The sequence below is a fragment of the Neopelma chrysocephalum genome, unplaced genomic scaffold (genome assembly GCF_003984885.1).
Source record: "Neopelma chrysocephalum unplaced genomic scaffold, ASM398488v2 Primary Assembly neopelma1_65, whole genome shotgun sequence".
NCBI classification, from domain to species: Eukaryota; Metazoa; Chordata; class Aves; order Passeriformes; family Pipridae; genus Neopelma; species Neopelma chrysocephalum.
In genome coordinates, this window is record NW_020897722.1 from 4,087,517 (window position 1) to 4,108,372 (window position 20,856).

Below are 20,856 nucleotides of genomic sequence, written 5' to 3' on the forward strand. Positions count from 1 at the left end.
CAGATGAGTTTGCAATGTCACCACTCACACGACTTGAATTTCCAAGCTTGCAGACAATCTGCACGTGGGCTGCAGGTTTCCCCCCTAAAATACTCTTACTCACAAAAATCTGTTTGAGGAAAATGTAAGCTGGTAAGTGAAGTTCAATGAACAGGTTTGGATTAAATTGTTACCTAAACAGTGCTGTTCAAATAAGAAAGTATTTTCTACCTATGAAGAAATAAGGACAGAAATCAAAAAGCTGATGTAAGTGAAATAGAAGCACAGCAGTGTCATGCCTCTAATTGAAAAAAAAATTGATCACTCTGGGAAATTCCAGGGAGAAGGTACACATTTCCCTTGATTTTGTTTTGAAAACAATTGTCAAGTTAAATGACAGAAATAAGAAAGAAATTTTAGGGTCAGAGCAGAGCCTCACTACAGAGTAAATCCTATCAGATACAGGTATGAAAATCTGCATCTTCAGGGATGACCTCAGAAATGCAGGCAATAATTTTGTTACTGGTCTGGTTAAATGAAATTAGAATCAGTGTTTTTAAATGCAACCTTACATTCAAGACACAAATAAGAAACAGGGTCCTTTATACAATCAAACAGATAAGCATTCCTTTAATCAATACATAATCAAGCAGTGTGCAAGCACCTGGAAGTAAAAAAAAGAAAGAACAAGTAGCCAACATGGATATGTCAAGTATAAATCATGTCTAATTTCCTTCTGTGACAGAGTAGCAGACCTTGTCAATAGAGGAGAAAGAGCAGACATCATCTATCCTGACTTCAGCAAAGCTTTTGACTTGGTGACATTCAAACACGGCCCACGTGAAACAAGTATCTGGTAGATGCATCACCAGCTGGAAAACTGTACCCGGAGAAGGGTTATCAACATTCACTGTCAGAGTGCAGGGAAGTTATCAAGTGAGATTACACAGGGGTCTGGCAGCACTCACTGGCTTTCCTTAATGACTCAGTTACCAGAAAGTGTGTGCTTATTGAATTTGCGAGGGGTACCAAGCTGGGAGAGGCTGCGAACAGGCTGGAGCACACGCTGACTTTTAAAATTACCTTGTCCAAGTGGGGAAATATTCCTCAAAAAGGAGAGAACAGCTTCAATAAGATGCAAATCCCACAAGCAAAGGTGCTCTGGGAAAGCACCAAGAAAAGCAGTGGTGATAGGGGATTCCTTCCCCCCCACTCAATGCCCTCCCTGCAGAACAAACGGGGAAAGCAATGTGTTTATGGTGCTGAAGTCCTGGCCCCATTATTAACAGTAAAACAGTAATTAGCTGCTGTGCTCTGCTGCAGAAGAGGACAGATTTCTATCTGTGGTCCTCGAAATACAGCTTGCAAATACTTATTAGTCCTTGTGCATGAAAGATGCTGTAAGCATTTAAATTACTTTTAATTATTAACTATATTAGTTCATCTGTTGGATGATTTTCCAGTGATGTAGCACAGTGAAAGCCAGAGCAGTCGGGGTAATTTTCTGTGACTGCTCCTAAAGAGGAGAAAATATGCTAAACCACATAATAAACCAGTAACAGCTTAATAGTGTCTGGAAACACGTTTTCTCACAAAATCCCATTACCTTACTGGGATGACAAACAACCTCTCCACTGTGGATGGCTTCCAGCATGGACTGAAGGAAGGGAACTCATGACATCAAGCTCTCTGTTTTTCCCATGGCTTACCTGAGGGTCGTGCCTCTATAATGTAGCCAGTTGTGGGTTTTTCTCCTGAATCTCCCTCAGTCCACCGTAGCGTGAGCCCAGAAGCAGATTTTGTCACCAGAATTTCCTGAGGGGAGCCAGGAGACCCTGAAGGATGAAAAGAGAACAGCAAATGGGGGTGGCATTGGAGACAGACTGTAGTATGAATTTCTTCTACTGATTTAGGGGAAAAATATGCAACATAAACCAGCTCAATATACTACTGTCCTAATTTTTTCACTAGTTCTAGTACCAGCAGTTACATATCAATGGCTGGGGTTTACAGGTCATGGAATCACAGTATCCTGGAACATCCTGAGCTGGAAGGGACCCACTAGGATCATCAAAGTCCAACTCCTGGCCCTACACAGACAGTCCCAAGAACAAGGTACCTGTGTGAAGAAGGCAAGAGGAAAAAGCCCTCTCATTTTACCCATTAGCATTACAAAGTTCGCACATTGCCACTGCTATTTCTGACTTCAGAGGTGAAACCAGCCTCCTGAGTTTCAGGGAGAGGGTTGTGGGGACAGCCACTGCCCACTGGCTTGGGAAGATGCCACGGTCACAGAAGATGCTCTTGCTTTGTACTCTCTGTGGTGTGGTGTGCGAGTTAGACTGTGGATGTGGAAAACAACCAAAAATAGGAACTGTGACCACTGCACTGATGTTCTGTGACTCACCTGACAGGCTGGAATCATTGGAGGGCATTTACCTTGTTAGATTATGTGTTTATCAAAATCACTGATCAAATAAGAAAACCAGCTCTTCGGGTACAAACACTGACCCAAGCGGGCAGCGCTGCTGCACAGCCTGTAGCTGCTCTTGACACATCAAAAAATCCACAGATCTCTCCCTCTGAATAAGCCAACGTGTCAGGAGAGAATAATTGTAAATTCTTTCTGGTTTTACACCCAGGAACCTCTGCTGGTTCCGGCAGTTATTCCAGTTCTGAGTCCCACCGCAGAGCAGTACAGTCAGAATTATGCACAGCGCTGTCAGGCTGCAGCTCTGAAATCCCTGGCTAGCCCCGTCTGCATTATGATTTATTTACACTGTTTTGTTTATTCACATCAGACTTACGGATTTCAGGAGAAATGAAACATGTTTTTCATGGGCAGTTGTGAAACCCACCAAATCACATCCTGAGCTCTTGTGACTCAGCTTCTCTTTGACTTGGAAATTCCTGTGAAGCCCTGAGTGCACTGTTCCCCTACGTTTGTATAACTGATCTGGCCTGTGACTTGCTTTTATGGTTCCACTTACCTTCTGCTGGCCCAGCTGTGATGTTGGCTTGCAGTTCAGGTCCATAGGCAATGGTTCGGGCTTGCACTCGGAATAAATAGGTCATGCCCTTGGTGAGATCACGGACCTTCAACCAGCGCTGCCAGTTCCCTTTAATGTCCACAGTCACCACCTTGCTCACCCCTGGAACAGCCACGCAGATAAAAAAATAAGAGAAGGCTGCAATGCCAAAATAGAAATCAAGTGGAGCTTATTACATCTAGATGGTAAGTAAAATTATCTAACAGTTTGCTAAGAAAGTATTTCTTACAATTAGCAGGAGTTTAAGTAGTGATAATAGCCAATTTTCAGCACTGATAAGTATAATTAGAGTTTAAGCTTGATAAGTGGGTACTGACAAGGAAAAAACCTTACAACACAACTGGGAAATTACCAAGAGACTACATGTAACTTCACTAATTACTCTGGGAAGAAAGAGGGAGGTAAACGAAGAGGAGTGCACGTTGCAGGCTGCTTCCTAAGCAAGCATTTCTCCATTGGTGCTTCACCAAATAAGCTGTAACACTGCCTGGAGGAGGAAACAAGGGCCATCCTACCATGTCCACCATCACCACGTGGATGCAGAATAAGAGATGTGTGCACCTTACAGGGACCTGGGGGCTACAAATGCCACGACAATAGGAGATGTAATCAAAGCACTGTGAGCTTAAAAAGGCTGGAGTTGTGACTTGTGTTTCACTCTTCTCGCTCTCTCATAATTTTTCTTACAGGGATGAACTAAAATCAGAGGTGTTTCCTTCATCAAGGTGTACAGTAGTTTCACCTTTAAGTTCTCAATGCTGCATAAAGGGCAGAGGGACAATGAGTGCTTTGAAAGGAAAAAAAAATCTAGTTTTCACTGAAATTTCCTACAAGTAAGTCAGTGGAAAGAAGTTGATTTATAAAGTATTTTACAGAACAGAAGGTTCAAATTTAGAGAGTACTTTTGGCATTTTTCTGGTTCTGTAGATGTACATAACTAATTTCAAACCAAGAAGACAGGAAGGGGGAGAAGGTTTTTCATGCTAGAAATGGCTGCTTGCTAGTTTATCTTTCCAGAAAAATGCAGAAGGAAGATGTTTTTCAATCCAGATGCTTATTTTATGCAAATCAAGATGATGCTTTCAGTTTTTACCAGTTAATTAAAGAATAATGTCTAAGCGATTTCTGCTCCAAGTTTTCTCCCAGATACAATTTATAACTCAGGGAATCTTTCCTTGGCTAACGAGAAAGCAGTAAAAGTGCTCGCTCCTTCTGTAGGTGAACTATTTCATTTCTCTGAGACAAATCAGGAGGCATTTGTCAGTTTGAAGTTATGTTCAAAAAAAAAAAGAACTGTTAAAAAAGGCTCCAGGGCAATTCTGTTGTCTATTATTGTGTAAAACATAACAGTGTAAAGCTTAAACAATAAAAGGTCAAACAGGGAGAAAACTGTGCTAAAGAACAGGTTGCTGTTGGAAAGCCTGGAAAAATGGGCAGGTAAATGTTGGGAGGGGGAGTGGGATGGCAGGAGGGGTCACCATGACAAGGATGCTCAGCCAAAAATCATGAATGGGGTGGAAAGTCAAAAGATGCAGGAAAAGGTTCCAGAGGGTCTGGTCCATCCTTATTGTTGCACTGTAGTGCTGGCATGGAGGAACGTGAGACCTGGGGCTGGAATGATCCTCTGGGATCACAGGATACATCAGTGCTGGCCCCATAAGCCTTGTGCTGTATTTGGCACCGTCACCTGCTCCATCTTCAAATTTGGCTCTACCTTGCTCTCTAAATAAAGGAGCATGGCTTTTCTATCAGAGGAAAATGATGGCATCAAGGGAGAGATTCCTTACCATGACAGGAGAATAAATATATTTGCTGAAAGAAGAATGTTGTCACAAGAGCAAATGGGTAGAGACTGGAAAATAAATTTAGGCAAAAATTTCGAATCTGAGGAAGAGCCCTCCATAACCTCCCTGCTCACATCAGGGGAAGGAGAGACAAGCTGGAGTCAGAGGCAGCACAAGCAAAGTGGGAAAGGGAAGAAAAGAAAACAAAGATTCTGAGGATGTTAAGTCAAATGCATGAAGACAAAACATGATCTGACACTTCCATATTTTCAGGGGGAAAAATGTATTCTTAAACATTGTGTAGGAATGAACAAAAGGCAGGAAATGCCCAAACAGCCCCAACCTCCTGCATACCCTGTGCACATTTCTTGGTCAGAATTAGAAATGCTTTCTGCATTAGCTCTTTGTGCTCAGACCTGCCAACCGTAAAGGCTGACAGTGCTTTTATTCTTGTGTTTTCAATCCTCAATAAAACTTTCTCTGTGCATGAGACATGGATATTCAGACAGTACAGATCATAATTCCTTACAGAAGAAGCAAATACAAGTGATTGATATCCTTATTTCTTTGGAAAAGAGTTTAAAATGGATTGACAATGGCTGAAATTACTCTCCCTGCTGTCACCTCGCCAAAGCTGGACATCCTATTGAACGATTGGCAATCTACCAAGAAAATAAAAATATTAAAGGACCATCCACAAACTTTGTCATCTTTTCTAATTCACCTCTGGAGTGAATTTACATTTCCTTTCAGGGGTATTGTCAAATCCTTCTCTGTTGCTGCTCTGGCAAATTAACGAAACGTTTGTGGCCAGCACACTGTGGTGGTCTAACTTAAATCCAGCACTGGGATAAAAACGCTGCTCAGAAACTCTTTGTAAAGACACAACGACGTCCCCACAGCAGCCACCCTCCCCTGTCAGTCAGCAGCGGTGCCGACGAGCACACTTGATGCCCAGGCAATCTCAGCGATAACAGAAGTGACACACGATGTGATAAGCAATACAAATGTGTCTGACGACTATTCTGGGATGGAGCCTACTCAGCAGTTTCAAAGTGCGGGGAGACAATCAGGGACTCTCAGGCTGAGCTTCCTCTTCGCCCAGACCAGGTAATGACGGCCATAAAATGACTTTTCAAATCACACAGACTATAGTTTGTGCAAGAAAATGAGAGGGGACAGACAAAAGCCGTATTCCACAATATTATGGCTCGCTGAACGGTTCTGGCAAAAGTGGAATTGTTTTACTTACCCTTTGCCACCTGGCTTCTCTAGGAAAACGGCAGAGAGCAAGTGAGAAATTGGGCAGAGATGAAAGATACTACAGTACTGTTCTGTCAGTTCCCCATGAATATGTATGATCAGAGGTCTTTCTTACCCTGGACGGGAGCCAGAGGCTCATAGACTACTCGATAACCCTGCAGGACTCCATTTGCTGCTGTCGGCTCGCCCCAAGACACATTGAGTGTAGTGCAAGTGATTTCAGAGAACGCCAAGAAGCTGGGAGCACTGGGTGCTGAAAGGATTACACACAGATTGAATTGCAGGAGTAGTCATCAAGCTGATATACATATATATTATAAAACATTGGTTTGTTTGCCCAGCCTAAATCTAAAGGAAACGAGCTGAGAACGGGATTTGTCAATTGTCTCCAAATGTCCCGTAATCAGTCAGAAACCCAGTCTGTCCTAAAAATACAGGCACTCAGCTGCAAAACTGAAAGCAAACAAGGAGATAGGACACAGAAGGGAAGGACCCTCAGAAGGGTGCTATGAGAGCACAGAGCCAGAGTACACAGCTCCTCTTCACAGCCACCACCAAGGGCATTGCCTTCACCCTGCACCAGAGCACTCCCACACAGAATGTCCAGCACAGGCACTGCTCAGCCTGATTGGGCAGCTGCTGATCGAGTTTTAAAAACAACAAGAAGGAATTCTAAAAGGCATGCTAATTGTCTCACAGGAATGCCTGGGCAACTTCCAGGCACTGGAGATGAGTTCCTTGGCATTTCCAGGTATGACAGCAGAAACCAGAAACAGTCCCACCGACTGGTTCCTTTTAGGCCAGCTTGTGAACGGACTGGTCCTTCTGCCACTCCATTCTCACTTCTGCTCTATCCCTCCCTTTCCACATGCTCCACTTATTGGATGCTTTTTTTCCCCCCTTCAAGACCATTACAGCATAAACCCAAACACTGGTGCCCTCCTGCGTCCCCCCATTTCCCTCGGCCACTGCCCAGGTCCATGCTGGTCATCCCCAGGTCTGAGCTGTGGGACAGAGCAGCGCTGCCGTACCCGCCTGGTGCGTCCTGCCCTGCGAGGGGCTGCTCCGGGGGCCGTCCCCGGCGGCGTTGAAGGCGGAGATGCAGACCATGTACCGCGTGTGGCTCGTCAGGTTCTTCAGCCGGACCGTCGTCTCTGGGAGGAAAAGGACCTTCACTTTCTCCGTGTCATTCTGGGTGTCGCTCTCCCAGTAATAAATCTGTTGGGACAGTAAGAGAGAATCACTAAGGTTGGAAAAGTCCCCTAAGATCATGAGCCAAACCATGAACCCAGCCCCACGGTGTTCACCACTAAACCATAGCCCCAAGTGCCACATCAGCACTTTGAACACTTCCAGGGATGGCAATTCCACCACCTCCCAGGGCAGCCTGTTCCAATGTCTGACTATTCTTTCATTGAAGAAATTTTTCCTAATTATCTAATCTAAACTTCCCCTGGCACAGCTTGAGGCCGTTTCTTCTCATCCTATCAAATGTTCTAGTATATCCTACACCTAGAAAATATCTGGGCATTGCAGCTATAAAAGACCAGGAAGGTGGTCTTTTCTCCAGAGCAAGGTCCAAGCCTTGCTCTGGACTCCTTTGTTAAATGGGATACTAAGGTTTTTCAGCATGTGCCAAACCTTTCCCTTTGGCAAATTCCCCTGAGTCCAGAGACCATGCAGCTGAGTACATCACTCAAAAATAGAGCACAGGCTGAAGAATATGGCCTAGTGACAGCAGATATGAGCTGCCAGAGTTCAGCGAGGAGAGGTCAGTTTTAAATTCTCCCTGCAATGCAAGCTGCCTGTCAGCACTGGCATCCTGATACGATGGCCCACAACTCACCTCTGTACACACACAGTGGTTACATCCCTGGTGTTCACAGGACAGCCAGGCAAATGCCTCCCTGAAGAGGGTATTAAAGTTTTTCCCCAAAGCTCCTTGAGGTGCTTTCCCCCATGCTTCCATTACATAATTTTTATCCCGGTGCTGTAAAATTAGGCTTTGGAGAAGTTGTTTCCAAGAGGAAAAGTGGTGCCAGCCCTACTTATTGGACAGGCCTGGCAGCGAGAGCCTTACAACAGGCCAAAGCAAGCCAGAGAGTCAAGAGAACAAGCCAAGGCAAGACTCCACCTTGGCTCTCCAAGCCAAGCTGCTAAAGCCATCTATATATGTACAAAAGGGAAAGGACAGGAATTGATATATAAGGATGCTTGTTACTGCCAAGAAGGGATGCCAGATTATTCACATTGGCTTGGCTTTCCTTCACTTATGGATCTAAATTCATGGAGAGAGGCAGAGCCAGACACTGAACCCAAGCCAAGCTCCAGTGTTTGTAGACTTGCCCATTTCTACTCTCTGAGGGTCCATTCTCATGCTGGAGATGCTGAGCAACGTGCCTCTGCAACGTGCTCATCTCCTATGAACCAAATGCAATTAATACTCAGACTTAATTTTGTTAGAGTTAAGGAAATGAAGTAATTCTTCCAAAATCTGATCTGGCTCAGGCTTCTAGCTGGGAGAAAGTTCTGCTCTTCCTAAAGGCTTGTACCATTTGATAGCTAGAAAGCTCAGTTAATTTTCTTCAATACATTTCTTGCCCCCAGCTCTTATGTGTCTGTGTTGCTTTTTGGAGCAGATATGTTGCTGCATAAGTGGAGCTACCTCCTTATCTGCATGCCCTGTTTCCCCATGCTCTATTTGTCCATAAATAACAACACACTTTCCCTTTTCTCTCCTCTCCCCCTCCCAATCTCATTCTATTTCTTTTGGTTTAGGGACTTAGTGCTGTTTCTGTACTGCAGTCTGAACGCTGTTTTAATTTGCCTTATGTGGCGAGGGCAACTGCAGTTTGTAGAGCTATCTCACAAGTAAATAGCAATGCCAAGCAAGATAAATGAAAACAGTAGAAACAGGAGGATTGCCTTGTAGCCTTGGATGTTCCCATTTTGGCTGTCGGCAGGAGGGGGGTCCCAGGTGAGCTCCAGTTGGCTTGCAGAAAGGGAGTTTACTTGGATGTTCTGTGGGGCCAGCGCCGGTGCTAGAGACAAAGGAGGGCAGAAGAATTAATAGTGACAAGCAGAACTAGTTCATATCCAGGCTGCAGTTTTCCATTTGCAGAAGGACCCAGGACAGACTCTGTTTATGCCACAAGTCAGCACAGGGAGCCAGCCCCAGGGTATCTGAATCACCGGCATGTCTCAGCACACGTGGAGTGAGGAGCAGCTGAGCCTCGGTATGTGGTTGTGTTCTGTTCCATGCAGGCTGAGTTAGACACTGAATCAATTCAGTCCTGCCAGCAGCTTTGGAAAAGAAAGGAGAATTTTGTCTTGGTTCTCTGGTACTGTTTGGGGCTCGCCTTTGTCAGTGGTCGATGCTCCTGATCGGCTGCTCCTGCAAGTCACCGTGAGCAAGGATTCCCTGCCACCATCACCCCGGGCTCCCGCTCAGCAGCAGCTCTTACAACAGCTTGGTCCCAAGGCTCCAGGACTTAGGGCCAAAATACTGCCTAATATTACCTCCAAACCCAGTCAGACACTAATCAACTCACTAATATTTTATGTATGACAGAATGACTTTTAGTTTGCTGCTTGTTAGTTCTGCTTTGATTACACCTTCACATGCACATGCTGGCTCTCTTTGGCTGCTGATGGCATTCTTTCCATTGTGCTGTGCTAGAAAACTAATCTTTGAGTGCACCTGGGTCACTCCATCCTTCCCTTTGTCAGGCTCCAACTTGGTGCAGGTGGATTTTCCTCCCCAGTGGCTAGAGAGGACGCTCTGTTTTCCTGACCTGCTGTCTCTGCCTCCGGCAGGTTTTAACAAAACAGCTCGTGTTCTGCTCACAGAAAAGGTGCCGAAGCGTGTCCTGTTCAAAGTCCAGAAGTAGGGAGAGAAAGGCAGGGCAAAGGGTACACTCCTCCTTTCTCCATGTTCACGGTGCCGTAGCCCTCACCCTGCCCACCTAAGAGAGTTGTCTCTTTTCTCTCTTCCTCTTTATGGGCCATAAATAGAAGTGATAAAATATTCACCACTCGAGCTGGATAGCCCCGGTTAGCTGTCCCTCTGGAGACTTCTTTCTTAAGAGAGAATGACCTTCATAAGTCACACTTTTCCACCAATACTCCCTCCCCCCAGAGTTATAAAATAAAAAAGTAATTAACACCCACTCAGCCTGACACCAACTATTTATTTTGTTCTAACTGTGTGGTTTCCATATTATCACTGCCCACCCTGCCGTTAATGGAAATGTTAATAACCAGCGCCAGGTTGTTGTGACAGATGCTTGGGCTCATTATCAGAAATTCTTATTTACCGCTCCATTAAACGACAGAATCGCACAAAAAAACAATTCAATCAAAACTAACTGGAGGAATTTTAACAGCCACATTAATAATCCAAAACATAAATAAAGTTAATGTCTTTTGCATGTTTGCCATCGGCAACTCCATTGCAAAATTATCGCTATACAATTAAAACGTGGAAGGTAAAATTGAAAATAGCCTTTATCCCAGGGCTCCATTAAAACTATTTGTTTACTATATTTTTTTTTGTTTCCTCTTTGGTGGATGGTGAATGCATGAGATGACAGTGACCATCAGTAAAGCGCAGCTTGTTCCCAGGGGTGCACTTATCTAATTGCTGCCCTGCCTTCAGTGCTCGGTGGAGGAGCACAGGCAGCAGCAGCTGGCTGGATGGATGCCCTCAGTGCAACTGAGTGCTGCTAAGGACCAAAAACCTCAATATTTTGAGACTTTCACAGCACAAACCATAGCATGAGGCCGAACTGATCACAGAGCACAAGCCTGAGACACATCTGGGAGATTTGTAAGATGACACGCTCAGGGAAACAGGAATATGTACAGTCACAGAAGAAAATGGATCACTTTAGCAGTGTATTTTCTTTCTAAGGACTGACACCACTGTCTGTCCTGAGCTGACAGCTTCAAAGTGCTCTCAACACCCAAGTCTGAAGCAGCACCTACAAGAGCATTTTTGTTTGGATGCCATGTGCCAGCCTGGAACAAACACTGCTTCTGAGATGTGACCATCAGAAGAGACGGCGTGTGCAACCCACTGCCAGAAAAACAATGCTCTTTCTCAAACCCTTCCTGAAGCACATCTGAGAAACACAGTGGTTAAAAACTGCCAGGGATAACTCTGCACTGACACGTTTGCTGCTGGAGCTGTGCTTTTGCTGGCAAGGCGGCGGAAAATTTGATGGGAGGAAGAAAAGAAAATACAGTGTGGAAAAAGACATTTTTCTTCGCTACCCCAGAGCCTCCACGAGATGCAAATTGTTTGGTTTTGTGCCCTTTGAGTCTGTCCCTCTGTTCAACTTTCAAAGGCTGATGTGTCCCTCCTCTTCTAAGCACAGATTTCTTGTTGACAGCAAGGGACAGCAGAAAAGTGCTGCTGCCGCTTGATGTGGCTCTGTGCAGACAGCACGTCCCATTAAGGGTGAAATGAAATACTTCAAAAAGAAGGAAACACATCCCTAAAGACCCTACCTGTTTGCAATCCCAAACCATTCCCCGAATATATGGACAGCCTGTGCCAATAAAAGCAAGTGCATTTTAAAGGTGAATTCAAAAGGCTTTTACCTTCTAGGAATGCAGTTCGAGATTACTGAGCTCGAAATTTTTCATGGCTGTTGAAATCTCCAATACATAAAAAGCAAGGTTAAAGCTGCATTCCCCACACTGCTTTAGGTGTCAGTGACATTATCAACTATAGCAGGAGCGACACAGACCCCCGAGGGTCCAAACACAGCTCTTGGCAGGGGGAAAGCATTTCACTTTCCCTGAAAATAATATCTATGCATCCACGAACTCTAATTCGGTGCACGTACCCTGCCTTGAAATCTCAGGCAGATATTTGTAAACATCTCTTTTCTTATCTGATTTCAATTTACCTTTGAGATTCTCTCCTTGAAACTCTCTCTCAGCCAAAACGTAAGGAGAAAGACTGAGCAGGTTGTACAGTAATTAGTAAAAAATAATAACAAATATGTCCTGGGCTGATGTTGGCAGGATCACATAAAGACAACAAATCTATCTAGAAACGTGGTGAGAGTGTCAAAATGAGCCCATAAATAAAGTTACACATCTAAATCCACATTTAAACATATCACTGCCCTCATTTTCCAGCCATACTGAGCAGCCCCTGCTCTCACTGCAGGCAATTCGAGCTTGCAAATGCTTATAACCTTTAAAGAGAAGGTGTTTAAAATCCCTGGTGGCCTGCCTGCTCCAGAGCTCCGTGCACTGCAGAGGGTTCACCTCAGCTTTTCTCACTTGGGATATTTTCTCTCTGGGCTGTGTGGCACTGAGAGCTTTTCATCAATATGAAACTACTATTCCTTTTCTCAGTGACAGTCACCACGATGCTCTGTGGCACAGGTAGGCTACAAATCCTTGTGATTCATTGGGTAAACTTAATAACTAGTTTTGTGAAGCATTCCTTGCTGCTCTTATATCTGCTCCAGTTTCTGGGTAGCACAGGATTTCTCCTCTACTGGTTTTCTAATTGTTTCTGTAATGGCAGTATTATGCCAGGAAATTCACGGACAAGTCTGGGACAAGATTCCTGATACTCACATGCCATTTGAATAAACATGCAGGCCGAAAACGAGGAGAAAAATGCAGTGAAAGAGGCTGAAGATTTCCTGTGCATCACCTTGATCCCAAAGAATCCCAAGCGAATTTCTGTTTTGTAAAGACCTCTGATCCTTTTCTATCTAGCAAGCCTTTCCCCCAGTTCATCAAAGCATGCCTTGGTGAACATATCTGCCTTTATTCCCTAGTAATCGATATATTTGCATTTTGGTGTTAGCACCTAAAGGCCAGAATCTCATTGCACATTGTGTTGCATAAACACAGAACAAAGAGACAGCTCCAGGCCCCAAAATCCTCTAATCTGTACGTCTCCACATTACAAAGGAGGGGTGTTTGCAGCATGTTCCGAGTATCAGCTGTAATGTTATCAAACTAGTGAGTAAAAACAGGGAGAAGGCACAGCAACATTCACTGGAGCATGCACTGATGGTTAAATCTTGCACACCAGTGCCTCCAAAGTTTACTCACTGGTTCCTGGCACACACAGCCCTGGAAAATAGGGCTGGGAAGGGTTTGGAGAGGGCTCAGACATCACCCTCCTGTGTCACGCCAGGATCAGCTTGCCGGTCAGATGTTCATGTCATTTCCATCACTGACTTTCCAGATTGCCCTGCCATTCCCACACAAGCTCTGCCAGCATATCTCTATTTTAAGAACTCTTAAAACAAGGATATGAATAATACCCCTATTTTAAAAATAAATTATATATATATATGTATAAAATACATAACAGTAACTCATAAAATATCTCTCATAATTATTATTTTTTGATGCCTAACCTAAACTATCCTCAATGTATTTAAGTTATATCCCTGCAGTGGAAAGGAGAACAGATTGTTTCTTCTTCAGCTGTGGTCACTGCCCTCAAGTAGATAAGCAACAGTTAAGTGGATTCAAAAGCCAAACACAACACAACAAACAGAAGGTCACGAGATAAAACAGTGAGACTGATCTGCAGAACAGGCAAAGTGGAACACAAAGGGCTTTCCTGCAGTAAGGGCTTAGAGAAGGAATGCAAGGATGGTACCTCTCAAGACCAAAAAGGTGGATCTGCAGATGTTTGCAGTCACTCCCTCACATGAAGGAAAAGCAGCGCGAGAGAAAAATGTTTGGTGTTCATTGGCCATTTTCTTACAGTGCCTGTGAAAGAGCAGCGGGAGCAAGGAAAGGAGCTTCCCCTGTGCAGCAGAACCTCCGTGCCATCAGGAATGCTGCCATCAGGAATGCTGCGGGAGCGATGCTGATTAGTTCAATAACAATTAGTTAATTGTGCTTCAAAGCCAGCTACTGCGAAGCTGCTTTCCGCTGTGACAAAGCAGCACAAGCTATATTTAGAATGTAAAACATGTTTCCCACTAATTTCTGGCTGTTTTAAGCCAGGCTGCATCTTGTGATGGAAGTCTGCGCTTTTTCCAAGGACTGTGCTTTCTGTGGTTACTCAGATGTATTTCAGAGGCTCTGAGAGAGGCAGAGCCATACACAAAGCATGTGGGTCCTAACCCCTCCAACACATTCCATTTGCTGACACTGGACCTGAGTGCTCCCACCCTCTTACTCAGGAATGGCAATTTGGCACCAAAACCCAGTGCTCTGCCAGTCATTAACGTTGTCAGGCCTGTGTCACCCTGTGACATGAAATGAGTCTCAGCAAAGGAGCATCTGGTCTCCCCATCTTTAAGAAGCACAGGCCGTTCACTTAAGAGCTGGACTTGATGATCCTAGTGGGTCCCTTCCAACTCAGAATATTTTGTGACTCTCTGAGAAGCCCAACCTGCTACTGGGTGGGGGAGGAGGTTAAAGCAGCTGGAAAACCAGGTTTTAGTTGGAAATAGCCCTTTTCAAGGGATGTTGATGTATGTTACGAATGTGTTGATTTACACAGTTGCATAGATCAGTGTAAGAGAAACTGAAACATTTCTTATCATACCAGTGTAAGTCAACACAAGAAGAACAACGCCTCTTTCACCTTCATGAATGCTGATGAAGAGAGAGCACAATCTAATCAATGCAAAAATAAAAAGACAAACCTCTTTTAGTGGAAAAGAAGGGGTGGAGAGGAGAAAGAGAACAGCTGTCAGGATGGGGACTTTGGGAGTCTCGCACACCCACAGTTGCTTTACTCTGTATTATCCGGGTAGGCAAACACTTGGCTCTCTCTCCGTGCGTACCATGCTCAGTACAGTAGGTGTGTTTTGCCACATCAAATTTTTAAGAGTAATTAAGTCATGAAAAAGCATAAATTAAAGCAGCTGCAAATGATACCCAAATGTAACATCCCCAGCTTCTTTGCTTAGCACTGGGAAGCTTCCCAACATTGGCTAGGCAGGTCTTCAGCACCTGCAGAGATATGAGAGGGAAATGGGGGTGGAGGGAGGAGAGAGGGAGAGATATGTTCCTGCATATACTGGGGAAAGTGAAATGAAGCAAGGACTATAAATGGAGTATCCTTTCCATAGACACAGATCTAGGAGGTTACCTGCTAGTGCCTTTATTGAACAGAGGAGGCATTCTCATCCTGTTCCTCACCATGTCTTCCAGTGGTGGTGAAAATACGGTTCCTGTGATGGTTAATCTTTTAAAGAGGGGTTTGGATTTCCCAACGAGCCATGTGCAACCTGGGATTTTCATGGGAGAGGTGTGATCTGATTGATACAGAAGAAGTTACCGTGACTGCAACCACGGTGAACCTCAGGGAGCAGTGCTGTGAAAGAGTTAGAGCTCACAAACAAAAACTACACACTCTCCTTTTGCTGAAGCCCACAGTTCTACTCAGCTAACACAACCCTAAAATAGGCTATCACATTGCATACTGAGATTATCCATCACGGGAGTGAGAGTGCCTGGCCCAAAAGTAAAGCCCTTACAGAACTGTCAGACTGCCTCTGGGAAGGGCACACAGGTGGTTAAACCAAGAAGGGGAGGGGGGAGGAATAATAAAATGAGCTTTTTCCTCTATTTCTTTCATGTCAACAAGGATATGATCCCATGCAGGTAGGCAGCCCATCAGTCAGCAGAGACGGGCCACGAGCAGGAATAGCAAGAGTCTGACAGCATTAGGTATGCACAAACAAACACACAGGCAGGAACCTACAGCTAACCCCCCCCCTCACTTACATCCATGTAAATTAGGGTTAGCTCCTAAAACCCCCTCTCACTCGCATGCAAATAAGGGTTTGCTCTGCTATAACTCTGAGAGCAAACCCAGCATGAACACTGTGTATTGTAGAGCAGTGTCAGCTCTGATGAGCCAGGATTTGCCCCCCAGGAGGTACTGAAGGTTGTTCAAGGGGTGGTGAAGAACTCTTGAGTGTTTGATACTCTGACCTGATCGTCTCTGGTATGCACTGGGAGGAGTGGGAGCAGTTCTGGAGGGAAAGTACAGCTCTCCACTCTCTTAAAAAACTCTGCCCATTAGAGAGGCAAAATTACCCATTTCAGGCTATTTCCTCAGGCTCTCCAGTTCCCAAGATTCCTCCTCCTCCATTTATAGTCATGTTCCACTTACTATAATTTGTTAATCCCACATTTGAATATCATAAAGCCACAAGTTCATGGCAGCTGACAAAAGCACCCACTTCACGGCCACTAAGAGCAATGGCAGCACCTACTAAAGTCTATTCAGGACCAACAACTCCTTATGCTCCACTGAAGCCAAGAGAGCCTATCAAATAATTAGGGCAAATCTCCACTGGGTTTGCCATATACCAAATGTCAAAAGCCAATCAGAAAAAAGTCAGAGGGCACAGGTGAGATCTGCCCCTGCAATAACCTTTTGCTGTGGCTTTAATGCGAGTTTGGGTAGCTGACCCCCCACGAGGGATTAAGTTAGAGTTTACAGATTGCAATGGTCAGAGAACACCAGGGAGCCCACAAAGGACTGTGTTCTTGTGCTCCTGGGGAGAGAGAGATTAAATTTAAATTTTCTTGACTCTCACTGAGAGTTTTCTCTTTGTTTATTTTTCGTCCCTGAGAGCTGCAGCTCAGAACTGCAGTCCTACACCCTCATGTCATCTCAGTGTCTGGACTGCTGTGACCAAAATATTTTAGACTATTGCTAATTCATACTTTCACAACAAAAAAATGGCAATTTTTTTTGTTTGTTTTCAGTCTACAACAGACAACCTGAAAAGCCTCCAGTTCTGTGATTGACGATGGATATAGCAAACAGATGTCAGAAAAGAAAACCAACTGTGTTTCTCCACAGCTGGCTTCACAGCAAAGCTGTACAGAGGAGGCAAAGCCACGGGAGTTGAGACCCATATGAAAATACTTACAACATTTTGCTCACATATCCCAGGATGACTGCAAACAAGCAGAGCAGGACTGCACAATTAGAGGAAATAGAAATTTGGCTGCAAATACAACCCTTTAGTTGAAAGCACTCGAACTCCAGCCTGTGTCTGCTGGAATAGGGGTTATCAGCCAGGGCCTTCTCTACTTCTTTACCGGAGCAATTTATGGTTCGTTTGACTTTACTACTGATTGCTTCTGTTTCTGAAAGGAAGGTTAATTCCTTTGCTTTTAATGGAGTAGCTCTGCTGTTAGTTCAGTAAAGCTTTGCATACACGATCAGGCTTCTCCTCCCTCCGCCCTCTCTGCACTGTGCAGGGATGTCCCTGCTCTCGGCTCTTCACAGGCCATATAACACTGCAGCAGAACAGCTAATTTGTCCTTCCCCTCCCACTGCTACTCCCACCAACTGCAGCACTAAGCCAGGAGCCCTCGTGATGGATTTGGGTAGGGACAGTCTGTCTGTCTTGGGCTACGGTCAGCAACGAGAACCCACATCGAACTGTTGGGGTTGTGAGATGAAGGTTCATCATCTGAGCAAAACACCGCATGGCAACCACAGCCCAGCGCCTCCCGCCCCAGCGATTGTCGTGGCAGGGAGAAGCAAGTGCAGTTGATCAAAAACCGGTGATGTTTTTGTTTGGACAGAAACATCTTTCCCACATTGAGACGTGATAAAAAGAGGCAATTAGACCCGAGCTAAGCAGGAGCTGCCGCACTGCATAAAGCATTGTGCTGTACCAAAGGCTGCTTATGACCAATATTAACAACTTAATGAGCTGTTAATGAGGCGCGCATTCAGCTTTTACTTGCAGCATGAAAACATTGCAAATCATTTTAGGGAGCTTCTGGATTGTCAATGGAGAATTAAAGATGTCAAATAAGCCCATCAAATCTATGTCTCAATCTGGACACTGCTTTCCAGTGCATTCACTTAAAATTCCTTCTCCTATATGGTAGAATAACTTGCTTTGACAGCAGTACGACGCTCAGACTTTGCTTCCTTCTGCCTTGACATTAGATTTCAGTCTCCAGAGAGCTGCAGGGATGTCTTTTTGACATGTTGACATTAAGGACACTTCTTCCACAGACTCACACTGGCATGGGTTTACTTTCTGTCTTGCCATCGTAAGAGCAGCGACTGAGCTAAGCCACCAAATCTGGAAGTCTAATTAGGAAACCTTTGCAATCATCAGTAAACAGATTAAGAATGTAAAATTACCCTTAAAAAAAATAGCCAGTTTGAGTAGGAAAGGGAGCCAAGGTTTATAGAGAAAATTCATTTCCATAACTCCCCAGCACTGCAGTAATACCAGTAATACACAAGCAATGCTCCAATGTGGGCACACTTTAGTTTGTTAATTTTTACTGTCCTGTCACAGCCCTGTAGGATTAGATCCTGCAGCCAAGTGCCATCTACAATGCTGCTGCCTCCAGTGGAGCTGCATTGATGGGAACAACAAATCCAAGCTGGACTTGCTGCAGATAAACCCTAAGTGGAACCTGGAGAAGTTTAAAATCCACCAAGAAATACTGATGTGATGTATCCTGCTCTCAGAAATGGAATGCTGTTGGGATATAGGCATGTGAGTTCCCAAGAGAAACTGGAAAGAGGTTACTTTTCCAGTCCAAAAAGGAAATGTCTCACCACTTTTTTTTCCTATGTCCATCTTTCTACAGTTTGCCTTTCTTGCTCTGCTCTGACTTTACTCTCTCTTTTAGCCCATTGTTGGAGAACATGGCTTGGATCTTTAAGCTCAGAGGAGACCTTCTCCTTCCTTAGGGAGAAAGACAGTGGGGACAGGATGACAACCCAGTGTTGCTCCTGGAGCAGGGCATCCCCAGAACGACTTGGGTAAAGCTCATTCAGAACTGAGCATGACATTGGAACAGCTCTGCAGGTTCTTTAGGTTTAAAGGGGAGGCAAAAAGGACAATCAGTTTCAAACACCCTGTCATGCCCCAAAAGTAGCCTTTTGCCGATGTCCAGAGATGTCAGCAATTAAAAGGCAAATTCTGCAACATTTCAAAGGCTCAGTGTTTTTAAAGGGCCAAGGGAGTTCAACCCCTTTGTTTAAAGTTTGAGCAAGCAAAACCAGTAATTTATTTACTATGCTACTTCCCAATAGCTTCCCTCCATCCCCTTTTGTTTATCAAGGGAAGATCCTGTCCCTGGGCTGACAGGTTTTAGACTGCTGCAATGTGAAATGGCCATGATAATCCTTCCCTTCCCTTCCCTTCCCTCCTCCAGTGGCATCTGGGATGGAACTGCCCACCCAGCTCTTGCAGCTGTGCCAGCAGCAACGTGCTCCATATCTGCATAGGCACAGTCAGCCCACGTGTCCCACACAGATAGGAGAAAACAGCCACGGGGCCACAGCAGCTGATTGAAGCTGCCAGCTCTAATGCGCTGAAATGCTGTCATTCCTCTCCCAGGCTGTTAACAAGGAGGCACAGGGGACTGCTCTGCACAGCATCTCCTCTGCTGTGTTTGGGGCAGGGAAGGAGATAAAGCTGCTGTGCTGCAAGAGAAAGGGCTGCCCAAGGTAGTGCTGGGGGACCCCCCTCTGCAGAAAGCGACCTCCGACAGGGAGGTGGCACCACGTGGGGTGTTTTGAGTGAACACATCAAAGAGCGAGGCCGGCAGAGATGGAAACACCCAAGGACAAGGCAGCCTTGTTCTGCCAACCTTCTCTGCCATTACCAAAGAGACAGAGGGACATTGCCCCAGCACAGATAACCAGGTAAGGAGGAACAAGAGCTCTGTGCTAGAAGCAGTTTATGAAGGGGAACCAATTACGTGGAGTCAAGTCTTTGCTTCCTTACAAGCGTTCTTTGTTCTTATCATGGCTTCCTCCCTCAATTTAGCCTTCTCTTTCCCAAACCTAATTCACTATTTTTAGTCTTGGAGCTTTCCAGATGGTCTCTGTTTCTTGACTGCAAAATGCTGGAGATCGTCAGGCAGCTCCAAGTGCTTCCCCTGACATTACTGGCAGAGCAGATCTTCTCTCCCTGTGTCAGCTACGGGTGAACAAAATGAATTTTGTGAAGTTCATGAACACCTGTGGAGCTGCAGACAGGAGGGCAGATGAAAATAATTGCAGATAACAGGAACAAATTTGCTTTGGTGCCTGCTAGCTTTGCACCAAGAGGTAGATTCAGCTTTTCAAGACACAGGTAAGAAGCAGTCTTCCCTTTCTCCCACTCCTGTTCCTTTCCAAGCTACAGTTTCACTTGGAAGAAAGTGAGAAGGCCAAGAGACTTTCTCTGAAAGATGATGGTACAACAAAGGCAACATTTCAATGGGGGACATGTAAAGAAAGGGATCTGTCTCCCAGCTCTTTTTACTCCTTGCCTTTTCCATCATAGAACCAACTCTCAGAGATCATCATTAAAAAGAACAACAATAACAACCCAGCCCCATCAGTTCTTGTGAATTCTGAAGGTCACCAATGTCACCATCAGTTATAATGACACACATCACTCCCCTCTTCACACAAATGGGTTTACAACCTGTTTAAAGGCTAGTGCCTCTTGGAGTACTTCACCCCTTTTGCCACCTCCTCTCTCCACACACGTATTCTACTCCAGCAGCAGCTGCTGGAAGAAATGATGAATTCCATTATTTCTCATCCAAAACATCTTTGCAGTATATGGGAGAAGCACTGAAGGCTGCAGGCTCGTTAGCACAGGATTTGTATTGCCACCTTTTATTTCATTCACCTTCCCAAATTAGGTGAAGCACGGCTGCCCCAAACCTGTGATTTCTGTTTAATTAAAATGCAGGTAGTGGAGTCTCCAGAACTCCAGAGCCCACCACACAATCAGGTAGTGACAGCGACCTGGTAGAATAATGCTCTTGATATAGTGGCT

The 20,856-nt window shown here is 44.9% G+C and overlaps 1 protein-coding gene across 4 annotated transcripts in view; it reads right to left on the bottom strand.

The window, feature by feature from the left end:
* SDK1 (sidekick cell adhesion molecule 1) overlaps nt 1–20,856 on the bottom strand; it is a 398,710-nt gene that overhangs the window by 24,620 nt on the left and 353,234 nt on the right. For all 4 annotated transcript variants that reach the window (XM_027683614.1, XM_027683613.1, XM_027683615.1 and 1 more), the window contains 5 exons: nt 9,002–9,117; nt 7,108–7,294; nt 6,192–6,329; nt 2,970–3,131; nt 1,689–1,814 (listed from right to left, as the gene is read on the bottom strand). In XM_027683614.1, the coding sequence (XP_027539415.1) occupies nt 1,689–1,814; nt 2,970–3,131; nt 6,192–6,329; nt 7,108–7,294; nt 9,002–9,117 (729 nt within the window). The remainder of the gene's footprint in view (nt 1–1,688; nt 1,815–2,969; nt 3,132–6,191; nt 6,330–7,107; nt 7,295–9,001; nt 9,118–20,856) is intronic.